This window comes from Cannabis sativa, unplaced genomic scaffold (assembly GCF_029168945.1).
Source record: "Cannabis sativa cultivar Pink pepper isolate KNU-18-1 unplaced genomic scaffold, ASM2916894v1 Contig3, whole genome shotgun sequence".
Lineage (NCBI taxonomy): Eukaryota > Viridiplantae > Streptophyta > Magnoliopsida > Rosales > Cannabaceae > Cannabis > Cannabis sativa.
Genome location: NW_026870039.1, coordinates 4,920,789 through 4,948,741, shown reverse-complemented (window position 1 = coordinate 4,948,741; position 27,953 = coordinate 4,920,789). Strand labels below are relative to the sequence as shown.

The 27,953-nt window shown below is 32.3% G+C and overlaps 3 protein-coding genes and 2 non-coding genes across 6 annotated transcripts; 3 read left to right on the top strand and 2 right to left on the bottom strand.

Moving 5' to 3' along the window:
• Window positions 1-474: 474 nt before the first annotated feature.
• On the top strand, window positions 475-3,728 carry LOC115704600 (protein NUCLEAR FUSION DEFECTIVE 4). Its single transcript, XM_030631804.2, has 3 exons — window positions 475-1,102; window positions 1,194-2,017; window positions 2,909-3,728. The coding sequence occupies exons 1-3, from the start codon at window positions 761-763 to the stop codon at window positions 3,375-3,377; spliced, it is 1,635 nt and encodes a 544-aa protein (XP_030487664.1). The 5' UTR covers window positions 475-760; the 3' UTR covers window positions 3,378-3,728.
• A 212-nt stretch (window positions 3,729-3,940) lies between these two features.
• On the bottom strand, window positions 3,941-4,013 carry TRNAE-CUC (transfer RNA glutamic acid (anticodon CUC)). Its single transcript has one exon. It is a non-coding gene; the product is annotated as a tRNA-Glu (tRNA).
• Window positions 4,014-15,553: 11,540 nt separating this feature from the next.
• LOC115704594 (endo-1,4-beta-xylanase 5) lies at window positions 15,554-21,880 on the top strand. Of its 2 annotated transcripts, none has more exons than XM_061107777.1 (8): window positions 15,554-16,091; window positions 16,195-16,229; window positions 16,297-16,450; window positions 19,888-20,060; window positions 20,130-20,231; window positions 20,340-20,486; window positions 20,562-21,200; window positions 21,291-21,880. In XM_061107777.1, the coding sequence occupies exons 1-8, from the start codon at window positions 16,022-16,024 to the stop codon at window positions 21,624-21,626; spliced, it is 1,656 nt and encodes a 551-aa protein (XP_060963760.1). In that variant the 5' UTR covers window positions 15,554-16,021; the 3' UTR covers window positions 21,627-21,880. The 2 variants fall into 2 exon arrangements, with proteins under 2 accessions (XP_060963760.1, XP_030487657.2); XM_030631797.2 differs by having other exon boundaries at window positions 16,192-16,229.
• Window positions 16,542-16,614, bottom strand: TRNAE-CUC (transfer RNA glutamic acid (anticodon CUC)). The gene has a single exon. It is a non-coding gene; the product is annotated as a tRNA-Glu (tRNA).
• A 1,969-nt stretch (window positions 21,881-23,849) lies between the features above and the next one.
• LOC133033129 (uncharacterized) lies at window positions 23,850-25,864 on the top strand. Its single transcript, XM_061107738.1, has 2 exons — window positions 23,850-25,202; window positions 25,298-25,864. The coding sequence occupies exons 1-2, from the start codon at window positions 23,850-23,852 to the stop codon at window positions 25,724-25,726; spliced, it is 1,782 nt and encodes a 593-aa protein (XP_060963721.1). The 3' UTR covers window positions 25,727-25,864.
• Window positions 25,865-27,953: the final 2,089 nt, after the last annotated feature.

Below are 27,953 nucleotides of genomic sequence, written 5' to 3'. Positions count from 1 at the left end.
GTTTAATTTCTGTAAAAAAAAAAACAACATCTACAGTTGAGATCAATTTTTTTTATTTATTTTAGTGTTTTATTTTTTAAATAAATAAAAAAAAAACACAAATTTAAAGTTTTTTATGGCATTCCTCGTGACTTTTTCCTATATTTGTAAGTTTTTTTTTTTTTTAAAAAAATATCATATTTAGGGTAATATTAAAAACATATCTTCATTTTCTTATATTTTTGTAAATAGCCTTTTAAAATTTTCTGTTAAAAAATAGTGTCTCATATTATGTTAAACCAATCTATATTTGACACGTCAATTAATTTTTTATTTATTAAAAAATTAAACTATACTACAAAAAGATTAAACTAAGAAATCTTAAAGGCCAAGATAAAAAAAGATATAGACCGTTTTACCCTCAAAAAAAAAAAAAAAAAAAAAAGAAGCAAGGGGACCTTTTTAATTTAGACTTTAGAGCATGTATTATAGATTTTTTCCATCAAAATTTTCCGAAATTAAAATCTACACATCGACATCTATTGCACGCGCTTGGATCACAAGTAGGTCATACAGTAGAATCAAATATTAAATTCTTCTCATTTATTTATTTGAAAAAAAGAAAAGCAAAAAGCAAAAGTAATCCTTTTAAATAGAAAGTGAGGAGGTTGCCTCTGGTCCAAAAAACCAAGAAGAAGTTTCGCTCTGTTCTTGGTGGTTACTGGTAAACAAGAAAACAGTAAATAGTGCCTAAGGAACTCTGCTTCATTCGTCGTCTATAATGGGTTTGGGTTCCCAAACTTCCTCAGCCTCCGTTACGAGGGCCACTAAATGGCTGGGCTTCGTCACTGCCGTCTGGGTCCAATCCATTTCCGGCAACAACTACACATTCTCCAACTACTCCGACGCACTCAAGACTCTAATGAACTTAACCCAACTCGAGCTTAACAATCTCTCCGTCGCTAAAGACATCGGCAAAGCTTTTGGTCTTTTAGCAGGTTTCGCTTCCGACAAATTACCGACATGGGCCATTCTCCTTATTGGTTCACTTGAAGGTCTCGTCGGTTATGGAACTCAGTGGCTTGTAGTTAGCGAACGGATTAAGCCAATCTCTTACTGGCAGGTAATAATTAATAATGACTGTTTGTTTGTTTCATCGGTAAATGTAATAATAATTAATTAATTATGTGTTATGTTCTGGAAATGGTGTACAGATGTGCATAGTTTTGTGCATGGGAGGGAACAGTTCCACATGGATGAACACTGCCATTTTGGTAACTTGTATACGTAACTTTCGGAAAAACAGAGGCCCAGTAGCAGGGATTCTAAAAGGTTACGTTGGTCTCAGCACAGCAATCTTCACCGTCCTCTGTTCTGCCCTATTCAACGACGACCCGGCCCGTTTCCTCCTCATGCTATCGGTTACACCACTCGCCGTTTGCATCGCCGCCATGATCTTTCTCCGTGAGATTCCACCCTCAGATTCCGCCTCCGATGATGAAGAAGAGTCTAGCTACTTCTGGCTCTTTAACGGCGTCGCTTTCGTCGTCGCTATCTACCTCCTCTCTTACCAATTTATCCCTAATCCCGGCAAGCTCTTCTCTCAGATTTTCGCTTCCATTCTGTTGGTCCTACTCGCTTCGCCCCTTGCCATCCCTGTCTACTCGTTCATCTCCGCCTGGTCCTCCTCCTCTTCGTCGGAGCAGGGTTCGGATCCCGAAACCCGTGTGACGGAGCCGTTGCTGAAGCCGGAGATTACGGCGGAGGAACGTTCTCAGGATACGGTGGTAGTTGAGAAGCGGAAGCCGGTGATCGGTGAAGAGCACACGATTTGGGAGGCGTTGCAGTGCTTGGATTTTTGGATAATGTTTGTGTCGTTTTTGTGTGGAGTTGGGACTGGTTTGGCAGTGATGAACAATATGGGTCAGATTGGATTGGCTCTTGGATACGCCGACGTTTCGATCTTTGTCTCTCTCACTAGCATATGGGGATTTTTCGGTAGAATTATCTCCGGCATGGTCTCCGAATATTTCATTAGGTATGTACGGTCTATTTTATGCTTTTTCATTTTTAATTATTCCTTATTAAAAATTGATCTTTTTTTAAATATATTTTTTTTTGACGTAGATCTTTTTATATTTATATATATATTCTCATTTTCAAGATATGCTGCGAATAATATATATATTGACCTTAAAGGTGTAGGATTTTTCAAACAAAAAATTGTATTATTTTCTATGTGAAAAAGAGTGTTATGATCGTGACATGGAAATCTTTTCAGTTGTTTAAAATGATATTTGTATGAACGAGTGTTTGGAGTAGTAAATTGACAATGCATAAAAATAACGAAATATGTATGCATATATTTATATTTAATTGAATTTTATGTGTAGTGGATGAACTAGAAAAATCTTAGGGTCACTAGATCTTAAAGGAAATAGCATAGAAGTGTACTGTGGTCCAGTTGAAATTTCGTTGCAAATTCATTTGGCCACACAGGACACGCCTTTTGATTTGTCCTATTACATATGCGAAATATAAAAACACTACACATATGTATACATGTATAACATACTTCAAAATAGTTATATATTGTTTCTGTCCCTTTTTTTTTACCTTGATCTCTTTCCTTTTGTACCCACCAAGTTCAATGGTAGTAACTCTATCAGTTGGATTAGAATTTTCCCTTAGGTAATTGAGTCCCTAATTTTCAGCCAAGTCTTTATGAAGATACTGTATTTAAGTACTGCTTTAACTTCTACCTAACTCTCTGGACCAGTACATTTATGGTACAATAATGCTTTAGTTGAAACGCAGTTTATGCCAATTTGGACTTTTCAACTACTATTTCTCTTTAGAATTGCAACAATATTTTGTTACACATATGTGAGTGTATAACAAGTTTTTAATATTGTATTTTCTATTACAGGAAAGCTGGCACACCAAGGCCACTTTGGAATGCAGCTTCTCAGATTCTAATGGCTGGTGGGTATGTACTTATGGCAATTGCTATGCCTGGTTCACTTTACATTGGCTCAATTGTTGTGGGAATTTGCTATGGCATACGATTAGCTATTACTGTCCCAACTGCATCTGAACTCTTTGGCCTCAAATATTATGGTCTCATATACAACATTCTGATTCTCAACCTTCCACTTGGATCATTCCTCTTCTCCGGTCTCCTAGCCGGAATTCTCTATGACATGGAGGCTACGCCGATGGCCGGCGGCGGAAACACTTGTGTGGGTGGACATTGTTACAGGATGGTGTTTGTGGTCATGGCAGTCGCCTGCATTGTTGGTTTTGGATTGGACATTTTATTGTCTATTAGAACCAAAAACCTTTACCAAAAAATCCAAGCTAGCAAGAGATCAAAGAAAGGGGCTGTTCTTAAATAAGATGGTGAAAATTCTCTGTATGTGGATTTTGAAGTCAGAGGATTGATGGGCTTTTTGGCCATGTGATATCCCCATGTTAAGAATCAGCAGCTAGTTTGTTGGTTGTTTTCTTTAATGAAGGAAGAAGAAAACACTCTTCGATTTGATCGGCCTAAAAGAAAGAAGAGTATTCAATTCATATCATATGTTATGTGTGCTTTTTAAATAAGTTATTTTCATATTCAATTTTGTGCCTATTACTTTTCTTATGGATCATTGATAGCCCATTATTTATGTTTGGGCATAGTTTGTGAGCCAATCCAATGCCATACTCCCAATTTATACGCACTTAATTTTAATGCGTTTTGAACATTCTTTTATCTTGTAGCAGCAACAGAAAGAAAGTGGAAAATCATACCTCAAATAAAAATTATATAATTGGTGAATGAAAATAAAAACAAGTTCTATTCCCTTCCTGTATAGTGTATTTAATAATTAATCATTAGAATTTGAAACATTACCCAAAATGTGTATGGTAAAGCAAGATATATCGAAATAAATAAGAAGAATTAAAAGGTCAAAAATTCCGTTGCCGGGACTTGAACCCGGGTCTCTCGGGTGAGAGCCGAGTATCCTGACCAACTAGACTACAACGGATTGTTGGTTATTGTGTGACATATTATGTTATATATTATTTTAATCTTAGATAAAAAGGTAAACAAGATAAATTTGGAGAATTGCTAGAGGGTACCACTGGTGCCTAGCACTTTCCTTGATGGTGTAATTAAGTATCAGATTCCATATAACTTAAGAAAATAGGTTTATGGTAATATCGCTAACCAATCGTAGAGCATTATCCATAAAAAGTGTTGGCTGGCCACCACTAATGTGTAATAGTAATGCTCTAAGTTTGAGTTTCAAAATTATTAGTGTGCGGTCCTATAGCAAAAATATTTTACATAATAAAATCCTATGAAATATAACTTAATCTTTCATTTTAAGACCAAAGAAAAGAACTATTTCCTTCAATTTTCTATTTACTCTCTCACTCTTTCATGACTCTAGCTCTCAAGCCACCAAGATTACCATCAACACCTTATTTTTGTTAAAAATGTCTATCGCTCACTATTATTTAAGTGAGTCTAAATTTGAAGTTCTCACTCAACAAACCATTCCCTTCTAGAGTTCTTGGAGGAAAAACTTCATGGATAAGTAGTTAAGGTGTTTATTGATTATTATAATGGGTATTATATTTTGAACTTATCTAAGTCACATTTGTGTGTTTTGATGTTTTTACTTTTCTTTTTCATTTATTCGGATTTGAGATATTCTCAGTCTTTTTTCTTTTCTTCAAAATTTTTTTGTTCACTTGATGAAACTGACCACACCTTAATAAACCTCTCGATACACCTCACCAGCCTAGATGAACTTTTTCTTTTTTTGCTTACATACACACACTTCGATAGGTCTCAACATGCATTGGTAGACCTCGATGGTGATTTGAAGGTTTTAAATTCTTTAATGGAAATTTTACATTCTAAGATGTTTATTAAAAAAAAAATATAATATTAACTTTTATTTAAATATTTACAAAAATATTGTAATGAAAGCTTTTTTTTAAAGGTTACTTTATGCTTATCTCTTCTCTCGATTTTCAAAATTTACTTTTAACCACATTGCTATTTTATTGGATTCAAAAATAGTACCATCCTAACTTATTTTTTAAAATAATTATTTTAAGATGTAATATATTTTATTACTATTGTCGAAATAAAATTACTATTTAGTTACTTATAGTACGAATGAGATATTAATTGGTTAATTTTTTTTTAAAGAAATTTTATTATTGTTAATTAACTCGAAATCATTTTTTAGAATTGGTTTAATTAATTTATGTTACTTAAGAACGTAATGTTGTAGTGGATATTTGATTTTAAAGCTGTTTACTTAGAAATTGACTCTTTTGATGTGGACATCAATGTTTGACATGTAGCAAGATGAAAATATTTACGGAGTTGAGTAGTCCCGAGTCATAGCAGTCAACCTAGAAGGGGTCCCTAGCCCTGCGACCAGGTTGACTTAGGGAACTACGGAATGAGTTTTTGTATCCCGTCAAGTTGTTTCCAACTCACCATCCTTCAGTATTTTGAACCAAGAAGTCAAGAAGAATGCATGTGTTAGGCCTTAGGGTAATAAATAAAGAGGGTAATTGAGTAATTGTAATGGAAGGGATTAATGCTATATATATGAGTGAGTAGTGAGGGTAAGAGGGAGTGAATGATTTTAGTTAAATGAGCTTTTAGCTCTTGGGAGAGAGCTGGGTCTCTCGAATACCCAACAACTTGTTCTCTTTTCATTCCACTATCAATATATCAGCTCTATTATCTCTACTTTTGCTACTGCTGTACTAAAGTGATAGAAAATTCCTATCAAATGGTATCAGAGCATGATCTTGTGACCTCCGTCATGGCGCCAAGACTACCGCTCTTTAATGGAGATGACCCGTATGGCTGGGTTCTTCGCATAGAAGAATATTTCCAAGCTTATCAAACCCCATAAAGTAAGAAGGTTGTCGTGGCTCAAGCATGTTTAGAGGATGTTGCTTGGAGATGGTTTCAAGCAGTGGAGGAGCAAGATCCAATCGAAAATTGGTTGGAATTCCACATCATGTTATTCAATTGCTGCTTGAAAAGTGATAACAATTCGTTTGACGAATTGATGGCTCTCCGATATGAGAATTCAATGCTAGGATTTTGGGTTCGGTTCATTCCAATTGCAGCAAGATTGTCGGATATTCTCGAAACCTTTCTTTGTGACATGTTTATTGGGAATCTTCCTGCCGAGGTGAAGAATAAAGTTCGTGAATATAAGCTGAGAACACTCCCCAAAGTCATTGCCAAAGCATTCTTCGTTGAAGGACAGTTGAGGTTCTGTCATCAAACTAGCACACAGGAGGAAGAGTTGCAAATGCAAAATGATAGGGAACAACCTGTTGATCTTCTTGAGTCTCCAACAAAAATGGTGGAAATTACAGGATCAAAGCATGGGTTCCAATTAGAGTTACTCTCTGAAAAAGAAGTGGAGAATATATTAACCCATCGATCCAATATTCAAGCGACGACACATGCAACACCGGAGATAAAGATCGGTCTACCAATGCTTGAGACGGTGCCAACGCTGGACAGGGAGGAGTCGATCTTGCCATGTACCAAGGAAATCGCACCTGGGGTGGATCTACAAAAGACCAGGACAAGGGAAATGATGTCGTCGACGAATGGCCATCAGCGTGAGGAGATGTCATTGGAGAAGACACACTTCTCTCCTTTGAACACCACCTCTGATAGAGATGCTCTCAACTTGTCTTCTCTAAGCTGGGTAGCAGTTCTTAGCTGGCAGGGACAGCTTCGGGCACGAACGCTTGGTCCACGTGAGAGACCTTCACCACGTACCGCCGGAGAAGCAGCGTCGTCGACCGACGACGACAATGCCCAAGAAACCACCAGATCTGATCGGAGGTATTAAGGGTGATCATCCCTGTGGAGAGGTCGTGTTTTGCATAGAAGGCTTTGGGCTCAATTCTTATCTCTTTCTTTACACTAAACCCAATCTCATGGGCTTTAGTAAAAATCAGGCCTAATATTTAGGGCAAGCCTTAAAAAGGCATAAGTCACTTGATTTTAGTATTGCAAGAGAAAATTCTATTTGGCAACTTGATATATTCATTTACGATTTATTTTTTCTCTTCGATCCCACCCAACAGCTCCAAAATCTACCATGGCAGCAAGAGATATTGCACATGTTGAATGTGATTTTCTTTTCAGTGGTTATGATTATGGTTGCAATCCAAGAAAACTGTTGTGTCGACATGGTTGGTTTGGATATCGTATTGCAATAGATGGCACACTTACATGGTTGGATTTTTGATAGAGGGAGAAATGTTACTATTCATCGGTATTCACCATGGCCAACTGTGCACAACACCACATGGGTACAAAGGTATTTCCAATGGCTCAAGGACAAATCTCCTCATATTTTCATGTTTTTTATTTGGTTTGGAAACTTTGGTGATTCATGGGATTGTCTATCTAATTCCAATCTTGGAAATTTTTTGTCTTATCCCTATTTCATCTCTACTGGTTTTGTTTTATGGGATTGTCCAAATATGAGCAGAGAAAGACAAAGAGAACTTGTTATTGTGAGCCTATTGCCAGAGAAAGAAGTTTCCTCTAATATTTCTCCAATTTTTTATCAAAGTCCTGGGGTGGTCATAAGGACTTTTTTCTCTTGTCACTCTTTGTTAATTGCTGGTTGGGAATTAAAAAAATGGTATCAAATTGTGAGAAAATCTCTTAGGATGATTTTTTCTAGAGGGAGACACAAAGAACAGCAACTACTGGAACAAAAGCTGGCCATGGAGAGCACTAACGTCCATTTGGGGTCGGCATTTGTCATGTTTCACCTAACCCGGACAGAGTATGCTGGTTTTTGGGTTTTTGACAGGGGGCAAAATAATCATTCCTTGGGGATTTATTCCGTGGACGAGCCCGAAAGAAGCTGATTTGGCAGCAAGCTTGGTTGTTTGTCTTCTTCATGGAGAGATAGACGTGGAGATCCAAGTGACTTGTTTGATTGTGGTACAGAAAAGATTGGCAGCTGCTAGGAACATGGGAGTGATGTCAAATTTAGCAAACTCAAATGCCTTTTGTGTTTTGAATTGGGGTTCCGGAGCCAATTTGAAGATTGTTGTTCTTGTTGCCACATTTATGCGGTCACTAGTTCAGCCTACAAACGGAGGGAATATAACTTTGCTCAGCTGGTTTTTCGAGCGAGGCCGGCTTGTTGATTGGAGTCTTCTCTTCCGCAGGGGGAACAACGTGCACCTGCTTTCTTGGTTCTTCGACAGAGGACGAACCAAAATTGTTGTGGAGGCTTGTGTTATTCACCTTGAGGACAAGGTGAATTTCGAGCGGCCGGTATTGTTAGGCCTTAGGGTAATAAATAAAGAGGGTAATTGGGTAATTTTAATGGGAGGGATTAATGCTATATATATGAGTGAGTAGTGAGGGTAAGAGGGAGTGAATGATTTTAGTTAAATGAGCTTTTAGCTCTTGGGAGAGAGCTGGGTCTCTCGAATACCCAGCAACTTGTTCTCTTTTCATTCCACTATCAATATATCAGCTCTATTATCTCTACTTTTGCTACTGTTGTACTAAAATGATAGAAAATTCCTATCAGCATGTTCGAAGCCTAAGAAATGTAAAGAGTCTAAACAATCTCCTGGAAGTCAACCTGGGTGCCCAACGCCAAGGTTGACATCCTAACTAGGGTTTTAGTTTTCTAGTCCATCTTAGTACAAATGGCACAAACTTTGTACTTAGACTTCAATAAGACCTGCCACAAACATGTTAGAGGTACTAGAATAAGATACAAGTGCTTTCGGGAAACAAACGGAGCCATCAACAAGTCAAAATCGAGACCCAACACCCCGGTTGACTTGGTGTTAGGTCTTAATGCCCATGTTGGTATTTTGTCAGCTTGGGCCAGTTCCAAGTATTTTTTTCTTTCCAAAAAGTGTTTTGGGCACTTTTCTTGTTGTTAGAAATAATGAAGATACAAGTGTTCTTAGGGAGCAAATGAGAATATCTGAGGGCTAAAATAGGCCCCGGTGCTTAGGTTCACATACAACCTGGTTCGCATGTTTTTGCTCCTCAAACACAAATTATGCTGCAAACATTCCTTCTTATTTTTGTCAAAAATAGTGTAAGAGACCTCGTTCGAAATCTCAAATGCCATAGGAGTACCAGAATGAGTTATTTGTAATTGTAATAGGTAATCTTTCTTTATTTTAATTTTATTAAATATGTTTATTTGTTATTTTGTTGATAAGTAAATTTAAGTTAACTTTAATAGAATCAAAAAACCAAAACACGTTAAACTAAGAATTGCCGCACTTTTAGAGCTTGTTTGGCTGTGTTTTCAGTTTTCAATTTTTAAAATTGTGTTTTCAAAAGTGAGAATAGAAAATAATTTTTTCTCATTTTAAAATTTAATGGTGTTTGGCACAAATTTTTTAAAACTGTTTTTATATTTTTTTTCTTACTAAAAAAAATTAATATTTTAACACTATATCGTGATATGAGCCCATTCGGGTCCGGGTTCGGGTTTAGTCCGAGTATGTGAGCAAAATGTAAAATATAATATATTAGACAAAAAAAATATATATTTTTGAAAATTAAAAACTGTTATAAAATAATATAAAATAATATAAAGTAGATGAGAAGAAAGAAGAAGAAGATGAAGAGAGAAAGAGAAAGTGAATGAGAATTTCTCAGTTGTTTATTCCAATGGGGTGAACCCCTATTTATACAAATACAAGAGTGAAATATTAAGGAACTAAGGAAAAGGAAAACTAAGAAAAGAGGAATGTTGATTACAATTAATGGTAATAAATAAAATATTTGGACATCCACATAATTATTAATATTTATAACACTCCCCCTTGGATGTCCATAATAACTGCCTTATTAAAAATCTTGTTGAAAACTTGATCAAAAGAAAAAGAGTATAGTGTAAACTAACTCCCCCTCATTTAGGCATTTGTGGAGATCTTCTAATCGATAAATTTCGATCTTGTTTGTCGTCTTCTCAAATGTTGATGTTGGTAATAACTTTGTGAATAAGTTTGCAAGATTGACACTTGATTAAAAATGTTGAACACCGATATGTATTTTCTTGAAGCGTATAAAGAACAATTTGGTGAAATATGTTCGAACTCTATCTCCTTCAATGTACCCTCCTTTTAGTTGACCGATGCAAGCAGTATTATCCATAGAGAATTGCTTAGGTTGATACTTCTTTATTGAGTGCAATCCATATGTTTCCCGAATATGCTATGTCAATGATCTCACTCACACACATTCTCTACTTGCTTCATAAAATGCAAGTATGTTAACATGATTTATAGTTGCCTCGTTAAAAACCTTGCCAGAAAAACCCAGTGGGACAAAATCTGAGCTAGGGAAAAGAGTACAATATATATTTCATATTCATAACTATTTGCAAGTTGCCTCGTTAAAAACCTTGCCAGGAAAATCCAGTGGGACAAAACCTGAACTAAGGGAAAAAGAGTGCAACATAAATATGTCTCTCCCTCATGCACATATGATCCATAATTCTTTTGGTGATAATAGATCTCATAAAATTATTGTTATCTTTTAAAATATCACCATATATGATCTTTGATCATATATTTTCTATAACTCTTACAGAATATGTATGGACTTCTAAATTATAGATGAGGGGTTCGTGGAACATAAGTCTTTATCCAACTAACTGTATCATTCATGTGTATATACAATCTTGTTCATACTAAAATTTAACATTTCAAGTAGATATGAACATAACACATTAATGATAATATAAATTTTCATTTGTGACAATGACGGTACTCCAAAACCATATATTTGTTCCATCTTGTTGTATGATCTTAATTTCCATATCAAATGATCATATATCTATAATTCTTGATACATACGAAGTACTTCAGGACTTCAATACTAATGAACAAACTTTATACATTTAATATTTCTCGATATACAAAAGAAATAAAAGTTTGTTTTGCAATTAATCAAAAACTCTTCAAGAGTCTATCACAACGTATAATTTACGTATTTATACTGCATAGACAACCATACGTATTTTTCAAACAATAATTTACTTACATGTCTATATTTCATACACAGATCTTTGTCATATAGTGCGCGCGACTTAGAATTTATATCACTTAAGACATGTATTGAATTCTTCTAGAATTTTTAGATAAGGCTTATTTCAAATTCTCACTATATTAGGAGCTCCAAATAAATAACCTTTTGTTGCAACATTTATGTGACGCTTATAAATCCTCATAAAATATATTCCAGGCTATAATCTAATCATAATTATATTTTCTCAATATTTAAGCCTCACTTCAATCAATCTCATGTTTATGCAAACTTTGTACAACAATTCATTATGTACAAATACCTATATGCAAATTTTTCATTAGGAATATTTATTTGCACACCCTACAGGTTTTACTTCACTTTATGTGAGTAAATTTGCCTGGACTGCGTCATAATATTTTGGCCAAAAACAAAATGTATGTCGATGATTCTCGACAAAACGAATACCATGATCCTTGCTATCTCATGTTAGTTTATTGCATATGCACACATTCAATATCTATTGTCGACAAAAATTTCATTATATGATAATTTCCTCCCATATTGACATAACTTATAGAGATCTTTTTAAATTACATATTTTTCAAATATGTTTATCATTTATAGGTACCTATATAGAATCACTTCAGAGATTCAATTATGATCAAATGTGTTATGTCTAACTTCTCTTGGGAGTGTCTTCAAGTACCGTTTTCATCACGGTTATCATTTTAATACTTTATAACATTAAGGTATCTCCATGAGTACCTCTAGATTTAACAACTTCAGGGCAAATCAAATGAACATTTACTAATAATTTATATATTGTTCATTTACGCTTCAGACGTTTTCAACTCATTCTAACTCACCTTTGAATAATATTAATTTGCAGTTGGTATATATATCATTTTGAACTATATCGTTCTTATATACTTTGTGCAAGGATCATTTTTTTGAAAATTATCATGGATCCCAACTGCTTCTCTCTCCCTGATCGAGAGAATTTTTTAAAAATTGTGATATCTAATAATATTAATATACCTGTAGGGATTTCAATATATCACAATGAATCAATATTTATTTAAACTCATATATACTATATGACATTGAACTTCAGGTTCAATAAACTTCAGTTTCAAGTTCAATCCTTATGAACTTAATTCATTTCTAAGAATGAGTCATACGTGTATAATTAGAAATACATTAATTTACACATTTTGTAAATGCATGATCATATAATCTTATCACATCGATAAGAAACTATGCAATAAAAATATAACAATGGCTCAAGATTGTTAAAGAAATATAATTTAAATATTTTCTATGTGCAAATATATGCACATTCTTCTTTTGAGCTTTATAAATTAACAATGAGAAGAATCTTCTGGTTCTTCAACAAAATTTAGTCAAATCATTTGATAATTTATTGCATATGATTGATCATGTCAAAATAATTCAATTCATGAATTTCAAGTTCACTATAATTTGTATTTCAATGAAACTTTCAAAAGGTAATGTAAATTCATTACAACATAATCATTACAAGTTTCATTTTTTTATACACGAATAATATAATTATATTATTCTCCAAAACATATACACTCTTTAGGAGTCACTATTATGTTTATCAAACTTTATATTTCGTCACGAATCACTATCATCAATTCAATGATGTGTATAATTTAAAAGATACATGACAACTTCATCATGTTACTGTAATGGTCAAATAGATATAACCATAATATATCATTCATTTTTCCTGGTATCTTTTTAACAAGTCGTCTAATTTATTAATAGACTATTCATCAGTCTAATTATCATGACTTGATATATTATATATTTAAATGTACAACAAGTACATATAAGAAGTTATTTATTATCACTTTCATAACTAGATAAAAGTTATACATCTAGGTACATACAAAGATATTTTACTACTCAAAGTAGCAATTGTATGTAAGACTTCTTCAGGAAGCTTTTCAAATAATCATTTTGTGATTCTTTTTCACTTTGATTATATTGGATCACTAACAGATATTAGTAAATTATATATCCATTTTTGGAAATATACAAATTGAATTATATAGTAACTATATATTTACATATTCAGTACCAACAATAGTTTGAAACTATTGATTTCAAGAAATAATAAAATATGTATATATTAATTTGCTTCTAGCATTACCAATATATGTGAAATCTATATTCTTTGAAATAGAATTTCATGACAATTCATTCTCTTTAGGGAATGATATTTAAATATCCTAAATGTACAATAAATTTGTACAATTCACATTCTATTCAGTAATCAAATATACTTTTATCTTGATTATAAGTGTGTCCATACTAAAGGTACGCGACTACTATTATTCAATTCCACACATGATATATAGATTTCATGCACTTTGATTGTGTGTGGTATCTCATCTTTTGGTTGTTTCCAATTTCTTCTGGAAATATTTGAGTAGCAAACAATGCCATTGATTATTTAAAATCATTACATTCACTTCGGTGAATGACGTTGAAGAAGTAGAACATTATTATAAATTTCTTAAAAATTTATTACTTGTTCATATATAAAAAGAAATTACTCAGCAATTTCTTTAGCAATATTTCAAAGAATATATGAATACAATTTTTGCATAATCTCCAAGATGTATGCAAAATTTGATCTTTAATATATGTCACATGCAATAATTTTCAACATTGCAAGTAATAACAGTGTATAATAACATGACTAATACAAACAATCTTTAAAAGTAGTTGACTTCAATTCGTATCATTCTCTGCAGGGAATGATGAACAATAAATACATGTCTCATGTATTTAAATAACATTAGTCATGCTCACTGTTATTCTTATACTTTGATGTTTCAATGCAATTTTCTTAACATTCTTTTTAGGTATTCAAAACCCACTATAAAATTGCATCAATAATAATCATTCTTAATGATTCTTTAGTTGTATTCACATAAATACAATCATTTTTTTTTGACAAATATAAAACATTTACTTCAGGAAATGTTTGTCAAAATCTATATCGATATTAGATTACTTTTCATTGTCCTCAAAGAATACAAGAACATATATATAAATATGTATTCATCTCTTTCATTATACATTCATCAACTATATAATGCATATTACGTTTGCATAATCTTCAGGATATATGCAAGATTTTATTGAGGACGCATAATCATCAGGATATATGCAATATTTTATTGAGGATGCATAATCTTCAGGATATATGCAATATTTTATTGAGGATGCATAATCTTTAGGATATATGCAATATTTTATCGATGATACATAATCTTCTGGATATATGTATAATTTATATAGATTTTTTCTATCATATCATAGGCACACATATATTGTAAATATTATGAATGATAAGAATATAATATATATATATATGAAATCAATAATAAATATATAAAAATATATACATACATATATAATATATAAATATATAGATAAAAAGAAAAAGGAAACCAAATGATTCTTGAAATTGTTTCAGTCAGATGAGTATATATATATAAATATATATTTAGTATATTTTGACTTTGAAACAATTCAAGAACTTTAACAAGATACTTACATTGGGACTTGGGGAGAGACTCATGCTTGAAGCTTGGGCAGAGACTCGTGCTGATAATGTGTTATAAAATAATATAAAGTAGATGAAAAGAAAGAAGAAGAAGATGAAGAGAGAAAGAGAAAGTGAATGAGAATTTCTGAGTTGTTTATTCCAATAGGGGAGTGAAATATTAAGGAACTAAGGAAAAAGGAAACTAAGAAAAGAGGAATGTTGATTATAATTAATGGTAACAAATAAAAGATTTGGACATCCACATAATTATTAATATTTATAACAAAAACAACATTTTGATGTTTTTTATTTTCTAGTTTTTTAAAACTTAATTTTTCAAAAACTGTTTTTTAAACATTTTGTCAAACAATCCTTTTTAGTTTTTAAAAACCGTTTTCAATTTTAAAAAATAAAAAACAGTTTTTCAATTATAAAGCCAAACAACCTCTCAATATATAAATATATTGGCCCTGTTAATTTTTGAGCAGGCTTGGTCATTGCATATAATATAGAAGCATAAGACATATTGTCATGGGCATAAATGAAATCTTGGAACTAGTGTCTGTCAATAGTATAGTAAACTTCATTTCCCACTATTTTTCTTTTTGTTTTTTTTTTTTTTTTGGGGTGGTAGTGGTGACAATAATACCTGTGAGTCACTGTGAGCATGTTGATTCATATGGTCCCAAATATTATACATGCGCGCGTGCAAAAATATGATGTCTGATCTGAAGTGAGCCATGAAAAACTTTCTTAGTAGCCACATACATGGCTTGCCGTATGAACTACCCTTTGTAAAACGACGCCGTAAATGTCACTGAACACCCAATACGCATTCTGGTTTATTTATATAAATGGCACGCAAATATCACATTAAAGCATCCAATTAATAATGACTAAAGTTTAGGCAAACATCGATACGGCCAAATCAAGGAACAAAAATCTTAACTTGACTGGTAAAAGAAAAAAAAAACAAAAGGATTAGAAAGGGCTTAAACTTAAAAAGCACCAAACATGGGGTACTCTAGTACTACTAGTACTATTACTCCTAGGCCAACGGCTAGGATTTTCCTCTATAAATTGTGTATGGTTGGTCATCACATGTGAAAGCACTCTCTCATCACAAACACACAAAACAAAAACATATTTAAGGCATGTGAACTAGACACGGATATAGTTGAGTACAGAACCTTGGCTACTGACCTCATTGCTCTGTTCTCCTTGTGACCATCACATTATTATTATTATAATTATTGGGGTTCCCATTTCTGAGCCTCAATTAACTCAGGCCTCAGCTGTTTACGTCTTACTTTCACTCTTGCTGATCAATCGTCAGAGGAGCAATAGTATTTTTGGTACTATTTACTCCTATGAAGATGAGATTGATCCTTGTTCTCTTCTTATTCAATATATGTCCCTTTTTAGTTGTTGCTTCATTGGGTACTGATCTCTCATCACTCTATTATTTGATTTGATAATAGTAATTTTTTTTTTAATAACTAGTTTAATGATTGTGTGGCTCATTATTTTGGTAATGCAGCAGATGGGCCTTTGTATGATTTTACGGCTTACACTGAGGTATTTATTATTATTATTGTTATTGTTATTGGTTAATCAGAATAATATTATATGGTTGTTGTTGCAGTGTAAAGTGAAGCCAGAGAGGCCACTCTACAATGGGGGTATTCTTAATAAAGAGAAGCCTAGGGCTGTTGGGGAATATGGAAGTGATGATGGTTTCTATTCACCTGCGTTCATACTTCGCAACCTAACTCAATCCACCATTTACTGCTTCTCCAGTTGAGTCCTCCATTCCATCTCTTATTTATTTCCACACATTTCTTTCAGTTCTCAAAACCCAAAATAATAATAATAAATCGTAAAAAAGAATTCCGTTGCCGGGACTTGAACCCGGGTCTCTCGGGTGAGAGCCGAGTATCCTGACCAACTAGACTACAACGGATTAGTGATGTATGCTTGTTAAACAACGGATTAGTCATGTATGCTTGTTAAACTAATATTATTCTCAAACTTTTGTTAATTAATTATTTATAAATTTTATACTTATTTTATTATGGGCTATTAAATTAGAGGGATTATTTGTTAATTCTATACTAAAAAAGTATATGAAACTAGAGGAATTATTTGTCAAATTTTCTAAATATGGGTATATTAGTTGAAAGTTAAAAATTAAAAATCAAAAGGGCAAATGTTCTTAAGCCAATAGCTCACTTACTTTTTTCGAAAGAAAGGGGAGCTGAGCTAACTTATTGCACAATGCACAAGGAAAGTTATACATAAAGAAAAGACTAATTAGTAATTTTTTCTCCCGAACTTTGACATATATCAAATTATGTCCCCTGAATTTTTTTGGCCGTTAAAAATTCCCCCTGAACTATTGAGATTGTTAAATTTAAGGGCTTTAGTCTAATTTCATTCAATTTTATTGTTTCAGTGATTGTTTATGTACTAAATCATGCTCCCCAGACTATGATATCTACCAAATCATGTCCCTCAAATTTTGATATATACTAAATCATGCCCCCTGAACTTTCATCCATGTTAGAATTTTTTTTACTAAAATTAGACAAAAGTCCTTAAATTTAACAATCTTAATAGTTTAGGGGGAATTTTTAACGGTCAAAAAAATTCAGGGGCATAATTTAGTACATGTCAAAATTCGAGGGAAAATTTATTAATCAGCCTAAATGTTAAATGACAATATTATTATTAGGGGCACTATATTATATAACAATAGTATTTTTAAATAAGAGTAGTTTTAATTTGTACCTAAAAAATTATAAATGTCTTTAATTTGAATAATTTTTATTTTACATAAAATATATATTATCATAAAAAATATATCTATATTTAATTATATTAGTTTTTTTTTTATTTTTTTATTAATTTAAATTCTTAAAAAATATGTTTATCAAACAAAAATAAATTGTATTTCAAAAACTATAACAAAAAAATTAAGATAAAAAATTATGTTAAATTTTATTAGAAAAAAAAAAAGTTATGAAAATAAAATTAAAATAAGTATTGAAATTAACACAAAATAATATGAGAAAAAAATTTAAAAATATTAAGAGTGATTCTCAAAAATTATTTTAAGTTTAATTTTTTCTAAATTTTAGAGTATACTTATCATTTTGTGAGGTGCAAATAGAGCTTTCTATAAACAATTATATACAACTTCATGATAATTTTGAATGAATCACATTTATTAAAATTAGAACTTGTTGGTTTTAAAAAATAATATTACATTAGTATAATATTTTGTTACTAATATTTTGGTACATATTTCAAATATACATATCATTATTTTATTACAATTCGAATGTTCATGTACAACTCATATAATGTGTGATTCAAAATCCCAATTAATTCAAACTAAACTATTTCAGATCAGATCAAATGAATATAATATTAAATGATTTCATAAAGATTGTATATGATTCTTTAGTTTGGTATAGTTTTAGACTTTACCAATAGTTGAAACCAAAATGATCTACTTAATTATAAAAAATACGAATGCACAATTTTTAAATAATTTTACAAATTAGAAGTTTTTCTTTTTTTTTCACAAAACTACATATTACTGTTTTCTCAAAACATTTGTTATATATATTGTGTTGTTTTTATATTGTTTTCATGTGACATTATAAAATATAATTAAAAAAATTGTAGTTATAATCCTTAAAAATTATTTTAAGACTATATGAAAATGACCATTATTTCCTAAATGAAATAACTTTTATGTACCTTTTTTTTTTCCACTAATTTCTAAATAAACACTTCATAAATTTTATATATCTACTTAATATATATTTATTATATATAAAATATGGTTATGTAACACAATTCTTTATTTAACGGTGTTTTTAAATTTTTTACGTTAACTTTAACAGAATATCTCAATTAATTAACAGAATATTCTTTATTAATTTTATAATATTATTATATATATTTAAAAATAAAAATGATGTAAATATTTTATATAAAAAAATTAATTTTATTATATATATTTAATTATAAAAATTACAACTATATATAAAATATATATATTAAAATTTTAATTTTACCACAAATTTTTTATTTTAAAAATGATTAATGATATTGTTAAAAAAAATTATTAATGATATATATATATCTATCTTTCTAATAATATGTACACTTTATAATAACCACACTTTCTTAACTATAACTTATAAGAATGTATCTATCACTATCATTATTTTTTAAAAATATATATTTAGACATAATATATAAAATATATTTTAAAAGTAATTAATTTTCTAATTAAACTCAAATTTTATCAAAATAATTCCTAATATAATCTTTATATATAAAGAGATCAATATAAAATACGTATAAAATATGTATAACAATGAAAATCATTCTTTTATATGTATATAATCACATCTAAACAGCACACTAATGTAGTCGGCTAAAAAAAATTCTCAAAAATCAAAATCTCAAACCCTATTTTAAAAATTAAAAAATAAAAATACATTACCTTATTAAAAAATATATTAAACATACTTGTACTGCACTTAAAATCACTTAATTAAACTTAATTAAAATAAAAACTAATTATACGTGTATTGCACGTAACATCAACCTAATTCTATATAATATGTGGTTATGAAAATATGATATACACCATAATTTGATAAAATATAAGATATATATAATATAATTTCATGTGGTATACTAAATGAACACTTAGAAAATTATACAAATTATTATGCTAAAACTATAACATAAATTATATTAATTACTATATACAATATAATCTAACGTGTTGTACTAAATGAATACTTACAAAATTAAGTAAATTACTAGTCTAAGACTATAATATAAATTCCTAAATTACTATTCTAAGCTCACAGTAATCAGTATAGCTTCCAAGTGCGAAAATATGTGCTCTTAACTATAGATAATTTTAATTTTAATTTTTTTTTATATTACAGTATAAAACATAGTTATCTAAAGATTTTCTTACAAATTTTTACTAAATTTAGTAAAATTTTACAATACAACTTTTGAACTTGACTTGTAAATTATTCTAATTTTCTAAAAGATTAAAGGATGTCTTGAATAATTATTAAAAAAATCACTAACTATTACACGAGTAAGGTGGACCCTTTTTTTGGGAATAAATGTAAAACATCTTTTATTTACATTTTAAAATAGAGGGTGACAAAAATATAACTTGGTAAATGGACAGGTTGGGTTATGATAGAAGGTGAGGGATCAGCTCTGATAAGGGCAAGTTTAAAAACAGAAGATGAGACTTATAATTGTGTAGGGACTGTTTTGGCTAAGCGTGGATGTTGGTCTTTCCTTAAGGGTGGATTTGTCCTTGAAACACCCTCCAATTTATCAATATTATATTTTCAGGTAACTAAACTTTTTAATTTTGGTTTTTTTAAGGATAAATTATCTCTTAACTAATTCTTAGTTTTGTAGAGCTCGGATGATATAGATGTTGGTATTAGCATTGCAAGCTCTTCACTGCAACCATTTTCCAATGAACAATGGAGAATAAATCAACAATATATAGTCAATTATGTCAGTATATATACTCACTTCCTTAGCTACATGTACTTGTCAAACTCATAGAAACTAAATGGAATTGTAAAGTATTTATGATGAAATTCTATATTATTAATGTTGTAGAAAAGGAAACGTGCTGTGACAGTCCATGTCTCTAATGAAAATGGAGAAAGGTTACAAGGAGCCACAATTTTGATAGAGCAAGTGGCCAAGGATTTCCCATTTGGGTCTGCCATAGCAAAAACCATCTTAGGAAATTTCCCATATCAGGTGATTAGCTTACCAACTATTTGATAAATTAATTCACCACTTAAATCTTACTTGATTGTTGATGTTTTATTTCAGAAATGGTTTGCCAAACGATTCAATGCTGCAGTTTTTGAAAATGAACTGAAATGGTATGCAACAGAACCTGAACAAGGCCAAGTTAACTATACCATAGCAGATCAAATGTTGGAGTTCATTCGAGCTAATCAAATTATAGCAAGAGGTCATAATATATTTTGGGAAGACCCCAAGTACACACCACCTTGGGTTAGAAATCTCACGGGTTCAGACCTTAAATCAGCTGTGGACTTTAGAATTCAAAGCCTATTGAGCAAATATAAGGATGAGTTCATTCATTGGGATGTTAGCAATGAAATGCTTCACTTTGATTTCTATGAAAAAAGGCTTGGCCCTGACGCCACGCTAAGTTTCTATGAATCTGCACACAAATACGACCCATTGGCAACCTTATTCATGAATGAATTCAACGTAGTTGAGACTTGCAGTGATGTGAACTCCACCGTTGATACATTTATTTCAAGGTTGATAGAACTCAAAAAAGGTGGAGTTTTCATGGATGGAATTGGTCTAGAGGGACATTTTACAGTACCCAATCCTCCACTTATGAGAGGTATACTAGATAAGTTGGCCACACTAGGAATTCCCATTTGGCTAACAGAAGTAGATATCAGTAAAACCCTCGATAAAACATCTCAGGTGAGCAACAAATCAACTATTAAAAGTCTCCTTGAACTTGTTAAGTAGTATTACTATTGTGAATGGCTTAAAAATTATGTTCTTTTGCAGGCTATTTACTTAGAACAAGTTTTAAGAGAAGGCTTTTCACATCCTTCTGTTAATGGTATAATGCTTTGGACTGCTCTTCATCCTAACGGGTGCTACCAAATGTGCCTGACAGACAACAATCTCCAAAATCTCCCAGCTGGTGATGTAGTTGATAAGCTTTTGAAAGAATGGCAAACATTGGAGTTAGAGGGTGTGAGTGATAATCATGGATCATATAGTTTCTATGGGTTTCTAGGTGAGTACAAGGTCAATGTTAAGTATCAAAATAGAGCTGTAACTTCCACATTCTCACTCTCTCAAGGTGAAGAAACTAAACACTTTAGCATTCAGCTCTAATTATCTTATACAATCCCGCATATTTTCAATTTACCCTTTCAAAAAAACTTAGGAATTAATTTACTCTAAAAATTTGCTTAAGTGCATAGCCAATAATTAATGATTCAAAGTTTGTATTATCTTATTTAGAAGTTAGGTTTAGTATTTTTATAGAGTAATTGTTATGAATAGTTGAAAGAAAAAGTATTGTAGATATTGGTCCACATTTTTGCATAATTTTTTGCGTATGCCATGATATCACTCTTCTCCTTCTATGGTCTTGGTCTTAATTTTATGAGCTTGCTTAACACTCATCTGTTCGTGTAAACTTCAATCGTTTATAAATTATTAAAGTTATTATTAGTAATTATTGGGAATCAATAAAAAATGCAACTATGACATCGAATTATTCAGCCTATTAAGGTTATGATATGATGAGGTCCCACATGAAAAGCTTTTGTCATGGAGGACCTATAAGAAATTATCTAAATAATAATGGATATTACAATAATGAGCATTGCTACGTGCTTAATACCATACTGATGTGGCTTGTTATGAGTGGTAAATATTTTCTTATATTATTTATGTAATTAAATATGTGAGACCTAATATTAAAAGGAAAAAAACAAGAATATTCTAAAAAGGGTAAAATATTACAACAATACTGTGGGCCGGCCCAATCAACATTTGTACAACCCAAAATGAAAATATTACAAAAATACCACTTGACCTTACCTTCAGCCGCACGTCACAAACGGAGAGGATGAATGAACCTCCATCGATGCAGTCGGCTACGCAACCAGAATGAAACCAGATCCAAAGTAAAACAACCACAAATTCCGTCGAATTTCAATAGGAAACGAACAAATCCAAGGATCTAAACAAAATTTTTTTTAAAAAAAGACCAGGAAAACCGTGGAGAAACTGAAATTCAACATTTGATTTCGGTTTTTATAGTGCAATATCACTCAAACGAGCGTCGAAAATTCAGATTGAAGCAATGTAAATCTGTATTGAACAGATCTGGAGCTCCCCCTCAAATCTAAAAAAAAAGGTATGAACTGAAAATTTTTTTCAACAATGATACACGTCATTTGCAGTTGCATTCTGGTTGATTCACTGGTGTACAACAGGAAATTCAGATGGTAAAAACAATAAACAAGAACTGATTCTGATTAAGGAACCACGTGATACTAATAAGTTATTTTAATTTTTTTGCGTTGGCTTACAGTTGCATTATCGTTTTAAAATGGTTTAGAAATCATGAAGAAGTGTCAAATGACAAGTACCAAGAGCTAGCATATATACAAGGTAAGATTTATGTTAATGGTAGCAAATTAGTTTTATAATAGTTGTAAATCGATCTGATTCGAATAAACATGATGAAAAATGACAATGAGTAAGAACTATGTAATTTTGGGGATAGAATTGTGGTTTTTAAGTTGGTTTACAGTTGCATAATCATTTAATAATAGTTTCATTACGTTTTTTTTGCAGGAATTTATTTTGGAAAAGATAGAGGACAGAACAGTTTGAGAAATGGTTAGTTTCCCAAAATTTAAATGAAGTTTCTTAATAGTTTTATTCTCGTTTCTTTGTAGTTTATTAACAACAAAAAAATGGCAAAATCAGGAATCAGGACAGGAAATACAATGCTTGAACAAAGGGACAGAGATAGAAGTAAGTTTGTACTCTATTTCATAACAGAATCAAACCAGTTTTAAAATTCGTTGCCTCGGACTAATAACCATTGCAAAAACACAAGAAAGGAAAGACATTCCATTCCTAGTCTTCTACAATGGACAATTCGATGATCGAATGAATTATGAAAATTATGAAGCCAGTGGACATTACATTTCAGCCAATTGTAACTATGAAGATTTGCAACAGAAACTCAAAGATGTCCTGGAGTGCAACCAAGAAAACACTGTTTTGCAACTGAAATATCAAGTGAAGGAAGGATACCAACCATTGAGGATAAAGGATAATCAAAGCCTGCATTTCTACATACAACTCAAACTGAAAGACCCCGACTTCACAACATACCCAATGTGTGTGAATGTCATCAACAACCCAACAACAACCATCGATGCATCATTCTTGGGAAATGACAATTCATTAATTACACATACAAGTGCCTTCCAACCAATCGAATACAATGCAGCAACAACAGAAGACTCAACAAATTAACAACATATAATTGAAGCTACAGTACCGGAATTTGGGGGAGAAAGTTTTGACTTCATGGACTATGCAAAACTTGTGGCAGAGGAGATGGTTGAGCAACTGGAAAACAACAGAAAAAAGGAACCAGAAATCATAGAAGAAGCACAAATATACAAAGACAAAGAAACACTGCAGAGTGTGCTTGGTTTCTATGCAATTAGGAACAACTTCCAATTCAGAGTTAAAAAATCATGTGCAAGAACATACAAGATTTGTTGTTTGGATCCCAAATGCAAGTGGGCACTAACAGCATCCAGAAACGGGCCAACAAAGTCATTCATCATTCGAAAGTACGACAGAAAGGTGATACGCACTTGTGATCTAAACATCAGATTTGCCGACAAGAGACAAGCTACAACGAAATTGATTGGATACTACATCAAGCCACGGTTCACCAACATAAAAACAACTCAAACGCCACAAGACATCAGAGGAGAAATGAAACACAAGTATGGGGTGAGAATGAACTACATGAAAGCATGGAGAAGCAAAGAGCACGCGCAAGAAGAATTACGAGGAAAAGCCAACGAATCATACAGGTTGCTGCCCGGTTTTTTGCACATGTTGCAAAAAACTAATCCCGGAACAATAGTGCACATGGAAACAGAGGATGACAACAGCTTCAAGTACTTGTTTGTCGCACTGGATGCATCAATAAAAGGATGGAAGAAATGTAAACCTATAATAGTTGTTGACGGAACTTTCCTTAAATCAACATATGGAGGTACATTGCTCTCTGCTTGTACACAGGATGCAAATGGGCACATTTTTCCACTAGCTTTTTCTGTTGTGGATTCAGAAAACAACAACTCATGGCAATGGTTTTTCACAAAAGTGAGAGAAACATATGGGATTAGAGAGGAACAGTGCTTGATCTCAGATAGACATGAGAGCATAAGTAAGGCAGCTTGTCAAGTATTTCCAGAAATCACACATTGCTATTGTGTATACCACCTGTTAAGCAACCTAAAAGCAACCTTCAAGAAGAATGCAAGCAAGCTGGATAAACCATTCTTCGCTGCAGCCAGAGCATACACAGAGAGGAAATTTGAATACCATATGAGCGAGTTGGACAGCTTGGACATCCGTGTAAGACCATATTTACAACAAGTTGGATACCACAAATGGTCAAGATACCACTGCAAAAACAACAGGTATTCAACTATGACTTCAAACATTGCTGAATATCTAAATGCAGCAAACTTGGCAGCTAGAGAGCTACCAATCACAACACTGATGGAGTCATTGAGAGCATTGATACAACAATGGACATACACAAACAGGAAAAAAGCACAGAAAACAACAACATTTTTAACACCTACAGCAGAGAAGAAATTAGTCGACAACTTTGTGGACTCATTGACAGAAAATGTAATGAAATGTTTAATATTGTAGTTGCATTACAGTTTCTTAAAAGTTTGTTTGCCGTTGTTATACATATTAACAGTTTTACACTTAATCCGCAGGTAAAACCAATAAACGAGACCATGTTCGAAGTCGTTGAACTAACCAGATCATGGGTCATCAACCTCAAGGAGAAAACATGCAGTTGCAACAGATTCCAACTTGATGAGTTACCGTGTGCTCATGCGCTTGCTGTTATAAAAGAGATGAACTTGAATGTTTACAACTACTGTTCAAATTATTACACCACGCGAACATGGCTTGAAACATACAGCGACTCAACATATCCGGTACACAATCACACAACTTGGGATGTGCCACAAAACATAAAAGATATCATTGTTCTGCCACCAAACCAAAAAATAAGATCTGGAAGACCAAGGAAACGAAGGTTTTTAATTGAATGGGATACAAAAAAACATAACAGGTGCAGCAAATGTGGACAACACGGACACAATCGAAAGACATGCAACAATCAAGCAATAAAATAGATACATATGAAATATTTGAATTGTTTAATTTTGTGTGCAAATTCAAACAGGTTGATCTGTGATGTTCTAAATACATGGGATTTCATTTTTATGAAATTTGAAACAGTTTTTTAATAGTTTCAAAATCGTTTTGTTACAGTTGTGACCCTTTGTAAATATTAAGTACCGGAATGACTTCTTCTTTACAGTTTTAAAGGCAGTCAGTCAAGAATTGATAAAACATAACTAAAATAAAGGGAAAAAGATTAATGGAATACGAAGAATAAAAATACATTCATAACACAATTTAGAAAAAATAAAAACATTGTTTGTATTCAGTTGGTTAATAGTTTCTCCATAGTTGTGCGACCGTATATAAGAACTTGAACAATTAAAAAAACAAACAACTTTGAGAAATACTAACCTATACAATAAACATATTATAAGGAGTAAATGTCAAATATCCTAAAAGTTTTAAACCAGGTACATAGTATAAAATCAAATATAATACCTACATTCAACCAATAACACTAAATATTGTCTCGTAATAGATTCAACAAATAACAGAAAAGAGTCACCAAATTAAAAGATCCTATTTCTTCAATTTAGATGCCTTAGAAGACTTGCTTTGCTTCTCATCCTCGCTATCAATGCTTTCATCAATTTTCCTTTGGCCGTACGAGAAGAAAAGTGAAGCAAGTCGGGTACGATAAACTTCGATGTCAAAGTCCGCAGGGACATCCTTTCCGTGGATAAAGAATTCAGCAAAGGCAGCAACATATGCTCCACAATCACTATGAAAGCAGAAGAAAAAGTAAACAGTTTAGAAACTAAAAAACAACATAAAAGAAACTTAAAAGAAACACTCACTTTTTCTGCTGAGATGGAAGACCACTAAGCTCCACGATTCTTAAGGGAGCTGTAGGGTCAGAACCTGAGGCAGGAGCTTGTGCCCTATTCTTCGAGAAACCAAGTAAATCGAAAAACAAAGGCAGCAACACAGAATAAGCCTTCATGGCATTCCTAGCTGCAGCATTCATCTTCGCGGTCCTCAAAGAATTGTAAAGAAACAACATCCCTTCGTTCAAGTCAAGACGCCCAAACACCCAATGACTTTCCCTTCTTAAATTGATGATGAATAACACATGATCGACTTCATACCAAGGCTTGGAACAGGGAATGTGCTTACCTCGGATGTAATGCGCTATTGGGTGGGCAGCGTGAATGTGTGACATCTTAGTCTTCATTGACTTGGCCTTGTTATACTTGTGGTACAAAGCTTGGATGGAATCATCAAAGAGACAGTAGTTGCGAAATTCAACGTCACATCGGAAGACTATTTACCTTTTTTCCGAAGGTAGTAGAATATGGTGTTCATATGCTCAGAAAAAAAACAACACAGAAACACAAATGAAAAAGTTGAACAACTGTAAAAAAACTGTAATACAGTATCAAAACTTAAAAACATTTATAAAGCAACTGAAAACAAACTATCATAACTACAATATAAATTGGAAACTTTACCGAGTCGTTCATAAACATGTCGCATGTAGCCAAATGATAAAACCAAGTTTTATCCTCAACATAATCAACACCTAGCCTAAAACCCGGGGTAAATTTCTTAGCGCCATCTTCATAACAATCATAATGCCTACAACAACAAAAAAACAGCAAAAAAAATAGCATTAAAACAGGAATAAAACTGAAAAATAAAACATAATACAAAAAAAGATTTAATAAAAACAGTCACCTAGGATGTTTAAGCAATCCTTCACCAATCCAAGCGTCAAATTTTGCCTCAATCTCGGTAGATACGGGATCGGCAAACGCATCATTAAGAGCATAAAGGCCCTTCACATAAGTCACCATTTTGAAATCCCTATCATCCCCAGCTGATTGAGAACCTGAGGACATAAGCTCCATTGGAGTGCTCCCAACATCAGCAGACCCGAAATCAACAAATGGAGATTTCAAGGCCGGAGCACGCTTCCTCTTATCCAACAGAGGTGTATCAGAGATAGTGTCTTCAGTTTCTTCATCAGTATGAAGGGCATCTGACTTTTGACCAACAACATCTGGATTGGGTGCGGGGACCTAAAAAAGGAAGAATGCATTAAAACAGTTGCAAAACAGACTAGAAACTATTGAGCAACTAAAAAGAAACCTAGTTTTCTTGAAAACAATTAAAAATAAACTTACATGGATTTTACCAACAGCCTCCAAGCCAGCCAACACAACTTGATCATCA